General features: G+C 54.0%; 6 protein-coding genes across 6 annotated transcripts; 2 read left to right on the top strand and 4 right to left on the bottom strand.

Annotated features, from left to right (window-relative positions):
* Positions 1 to 1,437, top strand: CAOG_05896 (hypothetical protein). The gene has a single exon (XM_004345436.2). The coding sequence runs from the start codon at positions 279 to 281 to the stop codon at positions 1,326 to 1,328; it is 1,050 nt and encodes a 349-aa protein (XP_004345486.1). The 5' UTR covers positions 1 to 278; the 3' UTR covers positions 1,329 to 1,437.
* Positions 1,438 to 1,447: 10 nt separating this feature from the next.
* Positions 1,448 to 4,879, bottom strand: CAOG_05895 (hypothetical protein). Its single transcript, XM_004345435.2, has 12 exons — positions 4,583 to 4,879; positions 4,302 to 4,381; positions 3,977 to 4,137; positions 3,722 to 3,880; positions 3,556 to 3,637; positions 2,837 to 3,477; positions 2,664 to 2,750; positions 2,399 to 2,565; positions 2,222 to 2,300; positions 1,951 to 2,148; positions 1,790 to 1,862; positions 1,448 to 1,686 (listed from the first exon to the last, which is right to left on the bottom strand). Exons 1-12 carry the CDS (start codon positions 4,870 to 4,872, stop codon positions 1,517 to 1,519), a joined length of 2,187 nt encoding a protein of 728 aa, XP_004345485.1. The 5' UTR covers positions 4,873 to 4,879; the 3' UTR covers positions 1,448 to 1,516.
* A 114-nt stretch (positions 4,880 to 4,993) lies between these two features.
* CAOG_05894 (ubiquitin specific protease 41) lies at positions 4,994 to 9,202 on the bottom strand. The gene is made up of 6 exons (XM_004345434.2): positions 6,466 to 9,202; positions 6,144 to 6,339; positions 5,929 to 6,035; positions 5,687 to 5,836; positions 5,299 to 5,590; positions 4,994 to 5,220 (listed from the first exon to the last, which is right to left on the bottom strand). Exons 1-6 carry the CDS (start codon positions 9,195 to 9,197, stop codon positions 5,164 to 5,166), a joined length of 3,534 nt encoding a protein of 1,177 aa, XP_004345484.1. The 5' UTR covers positions 9,198 to 9,202; the 3' UTR covers positions 4,994 to 5,163.
* A 146-nt stretch (positions 9,203 to 9,348) lies between these two features.
* Positions 9,349 to 12,304, bottom strand: CAOG_05893 (CCR4-Not complex subunit not2). Its single transcript, XM_004345433.2, has 8 exons — positions 12,219 to 12,304; positions 11,208 to 11,707; positions 10,922 to 11,110; positions 10,749 to 10,820; positions 10,336 to 10,649; positions 10,103 to 10,221; positions 9,824 to 10,024; positions 9,349 to 9,728 (listed from the first exon to the last, which is right to left on the bottom strand). Exons 2-8 carry the CDS (start codon positions 11,629 to 11,631, stop codon positions 9,527 to 9,529), a joined length of 1,521 nt encoding a protein of 506 aa, XP_004345483.1. The 5' UTR covers positions 11,632 to 11,707; positions 12,219 to 12,304; the 3' UTR covers positions 9,349 to 9,526.
* A 336-nt stretch (positions 12,305 to 12,640) lies between these two features.
* Positions 12,641 to 13,771, top strand: CAOG_05892 (hypothetical protein; the record flags this gene model as incomplete). Its single annotated transcript, XM_004345432.1, has 3 exons — positions 12,641 to 13,400; positions 13,482 to 13,598; positions 13,731 to 13,771. 3 exons carry the CDS (start codon positions 12,641 to 12,643, stop codon positions 13,769 to 13,771), a joined length of 918 nt encoding a protein of 305 aa, XP_004345482.1.
* On the bottom strand, positions 13,753 to 14,843 carry CAOG_05891 (hypothetical protein). The gene has a single exon (XM_004345431.2). It carries the CDS (start codon positions 14,824 to 14,826, stop codon positions 13,876 to 13,878), a length of 951 nt encoding a protein of 316 aa, XP_004345481.1. The 5' UTR covers positions 14,827 to 14,843; the 3' UTR covers positions 13,753 to 13,875.
* Between the last annotated feature and the right edge of the window lie 74 nt (positions 14,844 to 14,917).

The following is a 14,917-nucleotide window of genomic DNA, read 5'->3' as shown; positions in this document are numbered from 1 at the left end:
GAGCTCTTCCGCCAGCGCTGCTCCATGATGGGCATGCAGCAGCCGCCAAAGACCTCGAACTCGTCCCAGCTCCGAGTCGGACTCGTCGGACGAACAGCAGCAGCCTCGGCAGCAGCAGCCCGTCGTGCCAGTTCTCAGAGCAGCAAAAGGAGGCCATCAAGCAGCGCTGGCGTGCGCGCGCCCTCCACGTCGTCGAGAAGCTGACTGGCGCGCAGGCGGCTCAAGCATTCGCGCCAAACCTCACCGATGACGCGTTCGAGCAGTGGTTTGCCAACAAGATGACCAAGCGCGCTGGGCACCACCACCGCCGTCGCAACTGCTTTGGTGGCCGCTTTGGTGGTCGCTTCTGGCACCACCATCACCAGCAGCAGCAGCAACAGCAGCAGCAGCAGCAGCAGGATCAAACGCAAGCTCAAGCTCAGGCTCAGAGCTGTTTCACTCCGAGCGCGTTCGATTCGCATTGTGCAGCTACACCTTCCAGCTCATCTGCGCCCGCCGAGTGTGCCGACGCCAACTGCGCTCAGTCATCGGAAGTGTACGCATGCGCGTCGGCTCCTTCTTGCACGGATGCGTCTGCTTGCATTGTCGACGAAGGACCGGCGGCTGCTGCTGCTGCTGCTGTCAAGCCCGCGCGAGCTCGTCCTGTGCGCATCCAGTTCCTCGTGGAGGGTGCGCTCGTCCACGACAACGCCAATGCAGCACAACAGCTCTTCCGAAACGTCACAGCCATCATTCGCGAGCAAGGTGCAGGCGACACTCCCAACAAGAAGGACAGCGTCGGCATCAGCGTCTTTGGCGACGACCAGCTCGTCGACGTCCTGCCCATGACCCGCATCAACAAGGTCAACTGGGAGCAAACGATGGCTGTCGGCACCAAGGCTGCCATTCCCTGTGCCACAAGCAACCTCGGCGATGCCATCAAGCTGCAACTCGAGCTCACCGCCCAAGAAATTTACGAAAACCCAAAGTGGGCCCGTGCCACCCAGTTCCTCGTTGTCGTCGCGAGTGGCGAAGACCACACAAGTGATGCGCCCATCAACGACGTGTCGCTGCTCCTTTCCGCTCACGTGGCCCAGTACAACACAAACCTGGCTGTTGTTGGCGTCGGTCTGACGCCCAGCACTCAAGGCTACATTGACGCGCTAACCAAGGATGCCATGACCGTCAAGCCTGTCCAGATGCTCCCATGCGCTTCTGCCAACATTGCTCCCGTCATTCCACCGCTCGTTGCCAGCATCGCCCAACAACGCGCCGCCAGCGCCCAAGCCCGTGCCACACACCGCAGCACCAAGCGCGAGGAGAGGCGCGCAGGCCACATGAACACGTAAAATTGTGCCATCGCTGGCTTGCTCCAACGCTGTGCCAGTTGGGTTGCATTGTATATCGTTTTCTCGTTTCGCTCGTAAATAATAAAAACCATGGTTGTCGAAAGAAATACCTTCCTTCTACTTGTCATATGTTTTCCGTTTTATTATTGTAGCTTTCGTTAGCGAGCTTTGCAACCGTCGTCGCAAAATCAAGACTCCATGGGACTGCTGACTGACGCGAGATCAGACTCAAAATGTGCAAACTGTTCCAACGCGGTCTTGACGCGATCGCGGACATCCAAATCATAGTCCTCCGACATTGCCAGCAGCAGTCGATCAACGTGGAGCTCACGAAGGCGAGCAACACGGTCGCTTGCGCCTGCAAAAGCAAGCAGAAAAACAAGACAAAAAGCCGAAGGGATGAGTTGAGACATGAGGGGAAAAAGCAGAAAAACCAACCAGCCTGACAAGGCCTTGCATACCAGTTTCCTCAGCCCAAGCCAAATTGATAACGCACCACACGGCAGCTACCCGGACACCGGGATCCGCGTGGGACTGTCAAGAACAAAAAAAAAAACAAAAACACAAATTAAAAAAAAATGAGCCTCCACCGCCAATCCTCGCTCATTTCCATGCTGCATACCAATGCTTCTACGAGCGAAGTCATAATAAGAGGATTCTGAATCAAGGTCGTCTTGTGCGCTTCGCTGCCCGTGGCGATATTGCACACAACATAGAGAGCCTGCTGAACAAGCACAGGCGCATTCGCTTCCTCTTGAAACACCTTCTGGAGGTGCTCGAGCAGCGGCTCGCCAAACTCGGCCATGACGCGCCCAATATCCTAGAACAGAGACACACAGACATTAGCGTCGTTTGTTGCCACTTGCCACAGTCGTGTTGTTATTACAATTTACCTCCAGAGCACCGTGAACGAGATTTCGAACCAACGTCAATGCTTGCTCTCGAATATCCTCGTGGGTGTCATTCAGAAGGCTGCTCCAAAACGGCACAGTTGTGATGAGTTGCATGAGCACAGTGACAATTGCAAGGTGACAACAAACAAAAATACCAAACTTTCACAGAGAGCATACCGATACAGTTTGCTCCATCCGAGCTCGCTCAACACCTTGTTCTTGTCCTGCAACTCTGCTTGATAGAGAATGTTTTTCAAGGCCCAGACACAGTTCAGACGCAAGTCGTGATCGTCTTTGAACGAGAGCTCTACTAGTTTTGCGACTCCGCCAGATTCCAAGACCATCTGTGCCAAATCACAACCGAGGGCAAACCGTCAGAGTTCAAACAACTTCGAGGTCAAAGTGACGACGACAACACTACAATCACGCCGATTCCTCATACCTTCTTCATTGGTGAAAAGTCCAGAACGATATTGCAAATGGTTGCGGAGGCGGCCGTTTGGACGACGGTCGATGGGTCTGAGAGCAGCTACAAAGCCAAAAGCATGACGAAAGAATCTACCTGTCAGAGCGAGCGCAGAAAAGCCAACATGCCTCGTTCAACCATCCACTCACCTTGAGCAAGGGCTTGGCCACGCCAGCATCGACCAGCGACGAGCGCAGGTGCTTGACTGAGCGAGAGAGGGATCGTGCAAGCTGGCAGGCAGCAATCCGAACAGACTCGTCGCGGTATTCGAGCAGCTCGACCAGCTTGGGCAGGACGCGCGCGTCCGCAATGGCCTTGCGATTCTCCTCTCGCTTGGAGCACAGGGCAGCCAGGGCGAGAAGAGCACTGCACCGCAAGCTTGCCTGAGCTTTGAGTTCTTGGGTGGGCGCATGCAGCTGCATGTAGGCCGCAATGGAGGGAGACTGCATCCCGATTGCCGACGTGTCGTTGCTCTCGTTGGTCTCGTCTTTCAAGTACACGGCCAGCTTGTTAATCACATCGGGATCGATAGCCAACTTCTGAAGCTCCTCGTGGTCATCCACCAAACGTGCAATCAGCTGTGGGGCCAAGATGCGAACCTTGGACGACGCATCTCCCAGCAGTTTAACGAGCGCTGGCATTAACACTTCGTTCGCGCCCAACTCCTGGAGTGGGAGGACATTTGCCTTGTAGAGGCTGATCAAGCAACTGCACGCATGCAAGCGCACTGTTGATGACTTGTGCTTGAGCAGATTCTTGGCCAGCGCAGCAAAGTTGCTGTTCGACGAGACTGAAACAATAAATGCGGCTCACGCGAGTGAGTTGCTTGCATGGGGTCTGTAAAAGCGGATCAATCACAAAACCTTACGAGGCGAGAGAGCCAGGATGCGACGCGCTATCAACGCCGAGGTTGAGCGGAGCAGCGCGGCGAAAGCCTCGATCGTGGGTTCCTAAAACGAAAAAAAAAAAAAACCAACAAGGTCAGCCTACATGGAATCGTGCAATCCGCACCACTTCGGACGCGCGACCCGTACCAGCGATGCTGATTGCTGCAGTAGCGGGGCGAGCTTATCCAAGGTAGCATCCGTCAACTGTCCTCCAGAAGTGTGAAGTCGCGAAAACAGGTAGACTGCGTCCAGGCCAGAGGACGAAGGACCAATCATCTCGGCAACCCTATTGACAAATTGTTGATGCTGGAATCGGCCGAGCCCAATGGCCAGCGGCAGTTAGTCATTTGAATGACAGATCAAGGAGCCTTGAACGGAACGGAATAAACCATCGATAACTACCTGGCTAAACCACTCGCCGGCAGCACTCTCATCCGATGCCACAATGATTTTCAGCGTGCGCATCAATGCTTCAAGCAGCCGTGACGAGGACTGCGCTTGCACACGGGTCAGCGCGGCAATCCCGCCTGCCTGGACGATTGCAGCGACGCGGGCATTCGAGTCTGTGTTTCAAAGTCAAACGAATCGTTCTTGCAAGTGAGCCTTTTTTTTTGTTGTTGTTTGTTTTGTTTCTCAGAGCAATACAACTTTCATTCCCGCCAGCTCTTTCGTCGACTTGGCTGAGTGACCGAGGAGTGATGACCCAGAAACGGGGGTTGATGCTTACCATGGGCTAAGCTGCCCAGCGTTGCTACAACTTGCAACTTGAGCTCGTCGTTCTGCGTCGCATCCAAGAGCTCCACAAGTCTAACATCCAAACAAAAACCCCAAACACGATGCACGAGTCAAGCGACAAGAGAGCGCCAAAACGTCAGTGAGGATGGGAGGAGTCGAAGCTTTTGCAAAAGGCGCAGTGAAAGCAGCGACCCAACAACATCATCATCATCGTCGCCATCATCATCATCATCATTATCATCATCAAAAGGGCCTTGTGTATCGAAAACTCACAGGGGAATGGCGGCGAGCTGGGCGTAGGCCGTCTTCTTGGAGAGCGAGCCGATAATCTCGTTCTTGAGCAGCCGCACTGCGCTGATCGCCTCAGCGTCGGACGCGACGGCCGTGTCGGGATGCGACGACGACGAATCGAGCTGCATCATGGTCGCTGTGGTGCTCGTGCTGCCGGTGGAGTGCGAGTCGCGGAGTGCGTCAAACTGCAACCCGGCAGGCGAATTGGCGCCGAGTCGGCTTCGGACTGCTGCGACAACCTCAAGCGGCTCGACTGCGACTCGCGAGGGCATTTTGGGGATGAAAATAGGAAGAGTGAGGCTTGGACTTTGCCAAATTAAAAAGTAGTTGAAAGAATACGAGAAACGTTGCTGAGACCAAAAGTCTGATAGGCTGGGCGCGCTCCTAAAGTTTGTCAACATGTTGGACATCTACTATTGGAACACAATCCTTCTGAAAGGCTTGGACAATGGTTACACGTCAATAAAGGAGGGATAATAAAACATTGGCAGCCTCACAATCCCCACAGAAGTTGGATTCCATGAAAAAAAAAAAAAAAAAACATGTGAAATCTCGGCCCTCGTTCATTCGTGGTGAATGTCTTCTCGGCGGCGATACACCAGCACGTACGCATTCGAGGTCTGTAGAATCAAGATGAGCAGCGCATGTGGGGTGAGTAACGCACAACTTCTCGCAAGCCAAACAAGGGACATGCTTACTTGAATCTCGTTCGCGGACTTGCGGGAGACATGAGAATCGTCAAATTCAAACCACTGATCGTCATGTTCATGAGCAGGAAGGGGATCGCTTGGCACAGTCCCAGCACCTCGAGATGCGACGAGGTCGTGATTTTCGCGCGGCACAACGTATTCTCCACGACGCGAATACTTTGTGAAAGCAGTGTAGTGACCACCAAAGGCCATGCCATAGTGGTTTGACACGGCAAACAAGTCGTAGACGGGCGTGTGATCATGCTCGGCGCCTTGAACGTAGTCTGACAAATCGAGGTTTCTGAAGCAGGCGGGAGCGGAGTGTCAGCAAAGCAACAAGCACCTGTAACTCCAGAATAAACAATTTAACAAAAAAAAAAAAAAAAGCTTTGCTTACGTGAGGGGGAACTCCACCAAAGAATTCAACTTGTCACGGTAAATGCGAGAAAAGGAAAAGCGCTTGAGTTGCACAATTAGTAGCTTTGGAAGGCGCCAGAGCGTCATGGACTTGGTTGCCTGCTGGTGCTTTTGGCACTTTGAGCAGTACCTACAATGCATTCCAAAAAAAGAACCAGAGGCACACGCGAGTCAGCTTCTCCGCTCCAAAAAACAGACGGGGCAAACACATGACGAACATACCAGGCCTCGTCGACGCCAAGCTTTTCCTCCTTCGTGAAGAGGGAAAGGCACTTTTGCAGAGTGATCTTCTCCTCAGCTCGTGAGCATGACTCGTGCTCCTTGGTGGCCTACAACAAGCGCGGATTGAGTCAGCATGTGCTGGAGCAAAAAAAAAAAAAACAAACAAACACATGCAAAACAAAAAAAAAAAATCACACTCCACTTGCTCCCCTCACCTCGATGCGGTGCTTTTGAACTTCCTGTGCAGATGCCAGCTCATTCCAATCAACCGACAGGAATTGCGCATCATCGAGATTGATCTCTGCGGTGCTGGTCGGATCCAGCTCCACCATCGTTTCGCAGTACTCGTTGACAGTCGTCAAACGGCCAATTTCGGTCAGCTCGATAGACTGCGAGATGTCCAAGAAGGGGCTGATAGGGAGGAGAGTGCATCGAATGTTTTGCATGAGTGGACATGAGCAGCATTAGTCAAACAAACAAAAACAAAAACCACCATGATCCCTAACTTTCCATTCCCCACCCAGATCGGATACGTACCGCAGAGAGTTGTACACAAAGCCCTCGAGCTCGCGATAGGTGACACTTGTGGCCGGAATTGAAAGAAGGAGCGGCAGCCCATCGACGTGCCGCAGCGGCTTGGTGCAGTAGTAGCGATGATGGTCCCAGTTGCTCTCCAAGCAGGCGTCGCTGCAGTAGCGGGCAGTGTTGCACTTTGTGCAGCGCCTGTCCACCGCGCACTCACCTCCACAGGTTGTGCAGGTGCCGTTCAAGGGCGTGCCAGTGATGACGGGTCTTCCACGGAAGGTGACAAAAATGCGACACACCTCCTGCTCGTCATCACTTGCAGGCTTGGCTGCTTTCGCCGTCAAGTTGGATGTCTTGGGCTTGAAGCCTGGAGTTGGTTGCGGAGGCGGCGGCGGAGGGAGGGCAATCACGCTACCAGGCACTGCCAATTGCGGCTCGGCTGCTTCCTCCGCTACAACGCTCGGCGACGAAGCAGCAGCAGCAGCGACCTCCGCAGAGGCGGTTGCTGGGCTTTCGGCACCGACTGCAGCAGGCACCACAGGTTCGCTCGAGCTGCTACTCTCCGTGGAAGCAGACGTCGTCGCAGAGGCTGCCACAGACGCAGACTCTTCTTGCTCCAATTCCGACTTTGCGACTTCCGCCTCGTGCTCGCGGCGCGCGTTGACAAGACGCCCGGCTTCAATCAAATGCGCAGGCAATTCAGCCAAGGAGGGTAGTTCATAGGCCACCAAATCCTGGTAGTCGTAAATGCGCTGCACGGCCTCGCGCTCGTCAAAGACTCGACGCAGGCGATACCGATCGTACTCGCACAGCACCAGTTTGCGGGCTGAAGAAACACCCAACATGGCTGCGATGGCCTCCAAAATGGCGAGAACAGTGCCAGTGAGGGGAACGGTGACGCAGCAGCGGACCAGCTGGGCCTGAGGCCGAGCAGCAGTCTCAGCAAGCGAAACAAGCACACCCATCTTGCGTGTTTGCAGGGTCGGGATTGGCAGGGAAAGGTACATGAAGGGATCAAACTTGACAGAAACGCGGTCGCACTCGGGACACACAACGGTGGATTTGTACTGACCCTGGAACAGATCAACAATGTGCGAATTGTCGCGCAACTTGTGCTGGCCCCATGCGCGATCGGCCATGCTCGCGTCAGACTCGTCGGGCCGTCGCTCAACGTCTTCAAGGTAGGGCTTTTTGCCAATCAGATTGACGTCCTCGTGGAGGCCGTCCAAGAAGAAGCTCATAAACTCTTGCGAGTCGTGCTGACCAAAGCCGGAAAACATGGTTGCAAACTTGTTGGAAACCTGCTTGAGCTGGTGGGGTGCAATGTACTGGTACTCGCCAGACCAGAGATGCTTGGAAAACTCCGAGTACGCCTCGGCCATCTGCCCCTGCATTCCCAGCGTGCTTTGCTTGTTGATGTGTTGCCGGAAGGCGTCCGACAAAAAGTAGTCTCGCAGCTCACGCGCTGCCGACAGGCACTGCAAGACCGAGTTCATAAAGCACGTGTTGCCCAGATTTTGCAGGCCGGTAAGACCCGGGACTGTTTTCTGGAGGCGGCCCAGCGGCGGCGGAGGCACTGGGCGAAGGTAGGAGCTGGCAACCGACGCCAATTTGGAGGTCAGGCTGGATAGGCCCGAGGTTGCTTCCGGCTCACGGAAGGGATTGTCGTGAATGCGTTTTTCCAGGGTGGCCGACTTGGTTTGATACAAGAGCTTGGCAGGAAACGCCTTCTGGAGACGCTTGAAATCGACCAGCGCCTCGTCCAGGTTGTTGAGCTTTTCGTGCGCCATGCCACGCATCAAGCGGCTCCCTTCGTCATCCGGCTGCTCTCGAAGCAACATTGAGCAAAACTCGATGCAGCGTTGGAACATTTGCGACCTCATGCAGCCGTTGTACGCTTTTCGCATGACATGAATCCGGAACGGCAGCTCGCTGGTCTGGTATGCAACGTCAATGGCAAAGTCCAGCTCATCGAGACCGCGTCTGAACGTCTCTGGGTGCTGCATCAAGCGCTCACCTTCGGCAAAATGGTTCATGGCGACCTTGTTGGCTGCAGGAATGGCAGGCGCAGCAGGTGGAGCAGGCGCAGCAGGAGTTTGCACGACCGCGGGCGTGCCAGTCGCCGTTGGTTTGGTGCCAGTCGGTGCAGCATCACTTGGTGGCTTGGTGGAAGCCGTAGCCACGGCGCTGGTTTTGGTCTTTGCTGGGGACGCAGCAGGAACAACAGGAGCAGCAAGATTAGCTGCATTAGCTGTGGCTGGCGCGCTGGCAGGACCTGCTTGCGGTTGCTCGGACGTGTTCTTGCTCTTGTTCTTGTTCTTCTTCTTCTTTTTCTTTGCAGCAGCAGTACCAGGCGTGGCGGTGGTCGAGGCAGTACCATCTGCTGAAGCCGAGACCGAGGACGCCGCGTCATCTTCATCGCTGTCGCTCCCGTGCTCGTCCTCTTGCGCAGAGTGCTTCGTCGTGCCATTGGTGGTCGCATGGGCTGTTGCCTGCACCTGCGCTGGCGCTGGAGTCACGGCGACGGCAGCGCTGCCACTCGGCTTGGACGCCCGGAACGCCTGCTCGTCATCCTCGTCCTCCGAGATGCCCGGGCGCCCCGCAATCGCGTCATCCAGCTCATCGTCGTCCGCCGGCAGCGCCGTTGGCCCACCGTTCGTGGCGGGGCGAGTGGTGGAAGGCAAGTCGGCGCGTTTAGCTGTGGGCGCAACGCTGACCTGCGGCTGACGACGCCCCGGTGACATGCTTGAGAAAGAGAAGAGTGAGCGAGGAGATGGAAAGAGTGAAGTATAAAAGCTCAGGAAGAAAAAGAGAAAGATAGCAGGGGGGGGGGGGGAACAAAAGGAAGGAAAAAGAAAATCTCAGACTTACGGCATTGCTACGAATCAACAAAAGGGAGGCACGGATTGTTACTCAAATCGACCAGCTTAAATTGGAACACCAGCGAGACAAACACAAAATCAACCATAAAAGGGGGGGGCAGAGGGAAGAGACAGGAAGAGAAAATACAATGTTGTTTGTTGTGCAACGAAAAGAAGAAGAAACGAAGCTCAAGCAAGAAGCAAGGAGCGCTTCAAGCTTGTGGGCCGGGATGCCGGAATGGCTCAATGTGCTCGTAGTCAATCACCAACATCTTGGAGACCTTCTCCCAAGTGTTGGGATCAAACACTGTGCAAAAGCACTTCTCGCCTTGAGGCAACTTGGTCGACTCGTGGCCTGGCACACGTTGAAACCAAATCTTGGCATCCTTCAGGAAGCGCCATTCGCGTTTTTGCCTGTTAAGCACATGCACACCATGAGGATTCGGGGGGGGGGGAAACCTTCAAAAAACAAAAACAAAAAAATCCCGAGAAAGCATCAATCAACGTACAGCTCCATGGACGCGGCCTCTTGCACCAAGTCGCGCGGACTGCTGTAGAAGATATAGAAGAGCGCTTCGTCGGACAAGAGCGGAATTTTCTGCGGCGGGAAGGAAACTGGCGGTGTTGAGCGGTAACATGGCGGCAACTCGAATTCGGGTTCTTTTCGGTGCGATTCCGGCCATGGGGCCATGAAGTTGTTTGACAGAGTTCTGCAAAGGAAGACAAGCCAATATTGAGAATGATGGAACGAGAGAGAGCGAGAACAGCAGAAAGAACATGCAACTTACTCTTGCGAATTGAGATTCAACCCAAGACCGGTCAAATCGGCACCAAACGCAAGCAAATTCAAGTCGGGATTTTGCTGCTGGACGATGCGCAAGAGTCCCAACAAGCCAAACACGTCCGCCTGGAAAGGAATAAACCCAGAGCATCGACAATAAAAGAAAAATGAGTAACTGCGAGCACATCGGCCACAAAAACAACCACTAACTCAAAATCAAAACACTAGAGCCAGACGTACCTGAGCATCGCCAGTGCTCAGCTTTTTGGCGGGCTGCTTGTACTTTGGATCGGAAGCGCCAACAACACCAGCGCCTGGAGCAGCGCCGACTGCCGCAGAGGAGCGATTCTTCGGGTCGTCGAGACCGTTGGGAGCAACAATCTCGCCTCCCAACGCGGCGAGGCCAGAGTGTCCGGAAATATTCCCAATATCGTGTGACGATTGTGGTGCGGCGTGATCGTAAAAGTCGGCGGCCGTCAGCGTCGAGGCCAAGTCCGCTGAAGGGATTTCAAAGTCGTACAGCGAGTCAGACTTGCCGTCAGAGCCCATCAGAGCTGTCGAAGGTGCCGGAGAAAAGCAACAAGACGAAAAAAAACCCCAATGGGTGAGATTCACGATCTGCTTGTGGCTGTTTTCCCCCTGAGTTTGCTTACACGACGAGCCCATGCCACCGAATAACCCATTGTCTTGCATGTAGTGTGCCATAGCAAAGCCGCGGTCCGAATCTAGTGCATAAACGCAACAAAGAGGATGGTGAATGTTAGTTGGGAAAAAAAAAACCCCCACTGACTCCGTAACGGCAAACAACGCGACGCATCCCACTCACCCGACAGCTTCTGCCCAGGCAATGCGGGGAAATCCTCATTGTAGTTGGCAAGTAATGGAGTGGCGCGCGCGTTGGCAGGACCGGCAGGACCTGCGCTGGCGCCTAGACCGCGGCCAAGCATCGGAAACTCGTTCGGATTCATCGACGATGCACCAGCAGCAGCAGCGGCAGCCGCAGCAGCAGCATCCACTGCAAAGAAGAACAAGCATCCAACAGAGATGAGAACGGCGGCACAGTGACACGCAACAACAATTTCAAGAGCGCGCTCTCTCTCTCTCTCTCTTACGTTGCTGCTTTTGCTTTTGCTGATTGATCAGTGACATCAGCTCGGCGTTGGCCCCGCCATACATTTGCTGGTTGCCCATGCTGGAGGCGGCGTTGGCGCCACCGCCAATCAATGGATTTGCGGGCGGCGTGCCCATGTACCCTGCAGCGGCGCCGCGGTCGTGATTGATGAGCTGCCCAGTGTGTGGGTCGATGATGTTGAGCTGCTTGAACCGGGTGGCCGGCTGCTGCTGCTGCTGTTGCTGCTGTGGCGCTGCGCCTGCCTGCGGTTGCATAAACCGGTGCTGGGCAAGCTGTCCTGGCATGCCTCGCGCGCCGCCGTAAAAGCCAAGGTCGGGTCCGGCATTGCCATAGTGCCGTTGCGCGGCTGCGGCAGCCTGTTGCTGCTGCAAGAGCATGCTATGCTCGTACGAAAACTCGTCCATACTCGTAACAACACGGGCGACACAAGGAGAGGGAACGACGAAGAAGGCAGCTCGAGTTCTGGTTTAGGACCTGCTACTGGAGACGCCCAAAACGCAGCAGAGATACACACAGTGAGCTTCAATGGCATTGCCCCCCACGTCGACAGCAGAGTCAGAAGATGGAGAGAGGGAGAAGAAGGAGAAGGAGAGAAGGGTTCGAAATTCAAGCGAGTGCGTCAAGCTGCCCAACACAACGCGAGCGAGTGCCTGCACCAACAAAGCAAAATGAAAGGTAGAGCTGTGGCGTTGTGGCGCGTGCAGGTGTGGGCGACCAGAGTCAACAAGCAAAACGAACACAACGAAAGGGCAAAAAAAAAAAAAAAAAAAAAAAAAGTAGAAATAATATTAAAAAAAAAAGTGCAGAGATCGCAGCGTTCGGACTGTTCTGCGGCCAGAGTCACGGCAGCGGTGCAGACATGGTGGTCGCGGTGTGAAACAGCACGCCGGGGGGGTGGTGGACTGGCGGACGGGCGGACGGGGGAGAAGGTGGGGGGACAATGGAACAAACGCTGGAAACGAGCATTGCATTTTGGCTGAACACAACGTACAAGTACAATTGGATGAGAAGAAAGGAGTGATGCGTCACGAGAAACTAAACCAAAGCAAAGACAAATAGAAAAGCGGGGGAAACTACAAACGAGAGAGAGAGAGAGAGAGAGAGAGAGAGAGAGAGAGAGAGAGAGAGAGAGAGAGAGAGAGAGAAAGAGAGAGAGAAAGAGAGAGAGAAAGAGAGAGAGAGAGACCCAACAAATGAGATGGTGCGCTGCTCAGTCTGCTCAGTCTGGTTTCGTTTTTTTTTTTTTTTTTCCTTCTTCTTCTTCTTCTTCTTCTTCTTCTTCTTCTTCTTCTTCTTCTTCTTCTTCTTCTTCTTCTTCTTCTTCTTCTTCTTCTTCTTCTTCTTCTTCTTCTTCTTTTTCTTCTTCTCCTCCGCCTCGCCAATCTTCTCTCTGCTCGTGCTCCTCGATTCGCGATGCCAAACACCATCGGGGATGTTCCAGATTGGAAGCCATGTCATACTCCACGCTGGGTCAAGGATATCCAGAGTGCCGACGATCTCCACGAACTCACCAAGGACGTTCAAGCTGACTTTCAAAGCCGACTGGAACCATACGTGCGTTCAGAGAAAAGGTTTCAAGCCCTCGCGACCGTTCTGAAGAATTGCAGCGAGTGCATCGTTCAAAGAGCATCCGAAGGGCTGATCAAGAATTGCGATCGCGCCGAGCAAGTGTCCACTCAACTGTTCCATTGGGCGGAAGTCTTGCTGGCCAACGATTTCACCCGAGAAGGCAAGGCCACAAAAGACCGGATGTTCAACACGATATTCAGGGAGTGGCAAAGCGTTCTTGTCACTCTCGCACCTGCTGACCAGCAAGTTGTGGCGCCCTTCAAAGAAACTCTAAACGCCCTTCTGCAAGTCAAAATATCGGCAGGTAATTTCGGTCAAATTTTTCTTCACGTCTCTGGTTCGAATGACCTTTACAACTTGACCGGCGATCAAGATCCAATGCTTTCTTTGATCACCAACACTGACGTGCGCAGCCAGATTTTTTACAAGCTTGGCGGCGAGAAAGCGCCCCCGTTTTCAGAAGGGGTGTCCCAAACGCCACCGTCCAACCAAGTTCCCGAGGCTCTGCGCAATTTTTTCCGCTCCCTTCACCTTCAAGATGATGTTGAGCGTAGCATTCCACCCTGTCAACTCGAGTATGACGCGATTCTCCGAGTTCTGAAAAGTGAAACCACAACACCTCAAGAAATCCGTTCACATGGTGATCAGTATGATGCTGTCAATTTGGGATGCTTGACCCACACAGAGACTGTGGCATTGTGGAACATGGACAAAGCTTTCGGACTCAAGGAGAGGGAGTTTCGTACTGCTGTGGAAGCCGGGGCCATTCTGACTGTGCATTTCCTGTCACGCATATTTGTTTGTAACTCGTGTACCTTACTGCTATGGCAAACTGCACTTGCTGCTCATTGGAGGCTTCCGCCGCAACAACTTGTCATTTCCGCTTCGTGTTGGGAAGAAAGAAGCGACACTCGTTTGTGGCATTGCGACTCAGGCAGTGCGTCAGGCGTTGAAACCAAGGTTCTGATCGAATAGATTGACGTGTTCCACATTACACAATTAAAGGCAATGTAACCAAAAGCAATGCAATCTTGTGCCATTCAACATCGACTTGAACACCTGCGAGGCAGCGACTCGGCTTAAATGTTGGCAGAGACCGAAACGAGCTTGGCGCCTTTAAGAAGCTGCAAAAATCCTTTCAGGTTATCGTGTCCAATCACCCCGTATGACTGGTACGCGGTGTGAATGTACTGCACAGTAGGAAGTAGCTCTTTTTGCGGGAGCAACTGGCCCCAGCCGTCCGAAAAGGGTACCCATTGACGGTGGACAAAGATGAGCTTGAGAAAGTCTGTCCGTCCCATGGAATCAAACAGCACCGTCTTCCACTCAACACTGCCAAGTGGGTCGCCGACAATATCGACGATTTCGAGACACGACAACGCCACAAGCCGCTTGAAATCGGCCGCAGTTTGCATCATAGTGAACTCACCGCTTGTGTAGCCGAAGCGGTTAAAGTTCATCTTGAGAACAGGGCACCGCAGCGCCTCGACAAGTCGGATGATGTGAGGCAGGTCGGGGGGAAACAAGTCGTTGCCGGAAAGATCGAGCGTCACACAGCGACCAGCCATCCTGTTCTCGGGGACGCCCCACTTGAGCGAAAGGAGGGCCAGTAGACCGTTGGTTGAGCACTGGGCCGGGGAATACTTGGACCACCCGACAGTACACGAACGAATGCGACCATGCGCGTAGTCCAGCACGCCACTGACCGCAGGCATGGCGGCTGCAACAGAAGTAGCAGGGGCAGCGAACACAGCAGTCCGTGTGGAACCGGTTGCAGAAGCGTCGTTGGTGCTAGCAAGAGCGCTGGCGGCGAACTGATGACTGCGCTTCGCGCGGATGAGCCCAAGCAGTTGACCCTTCTGAGTCAGGTAGCGCCAGTCGTTGCTCGGCACGGTCAAGTCAAGAAAGCGCAGTAGATCGGCATCACTGAGATTGGCAAGAGATTCGACGTTGACACTATCCGCGCCGTCGGGGAACTGCAGGCTCGAGAGTTGATAACCGTCAAGCATAGCTCGAAGAGTGTTCTCCATTGTTGACGAGATCGAGAAAAGAGACTGCCAACCCATCTATTTGCATCTACACTCGACCTCTCAATACACTGTTTAACTGATCCTAAAGCAC

Source organism: Capsaspora owczarzaki (assembly GCF_000151315.2).
Source record: "Capsaspora owczarzaki ATCC 30864 unplaced genomic scaffold supercont2.10, whole genome shotgun sequence".
Classification (NCBI taxonomy): Eukaryota; class Filasterea; order Ministeriida; family Capsasporidae; genus Capsaspora; species Capsaspora owczarzaki.
Note: the sequence above shows the minus strand (reverse complement) of the source record. Positions and strands in the feature narration are given on the sequence as shown.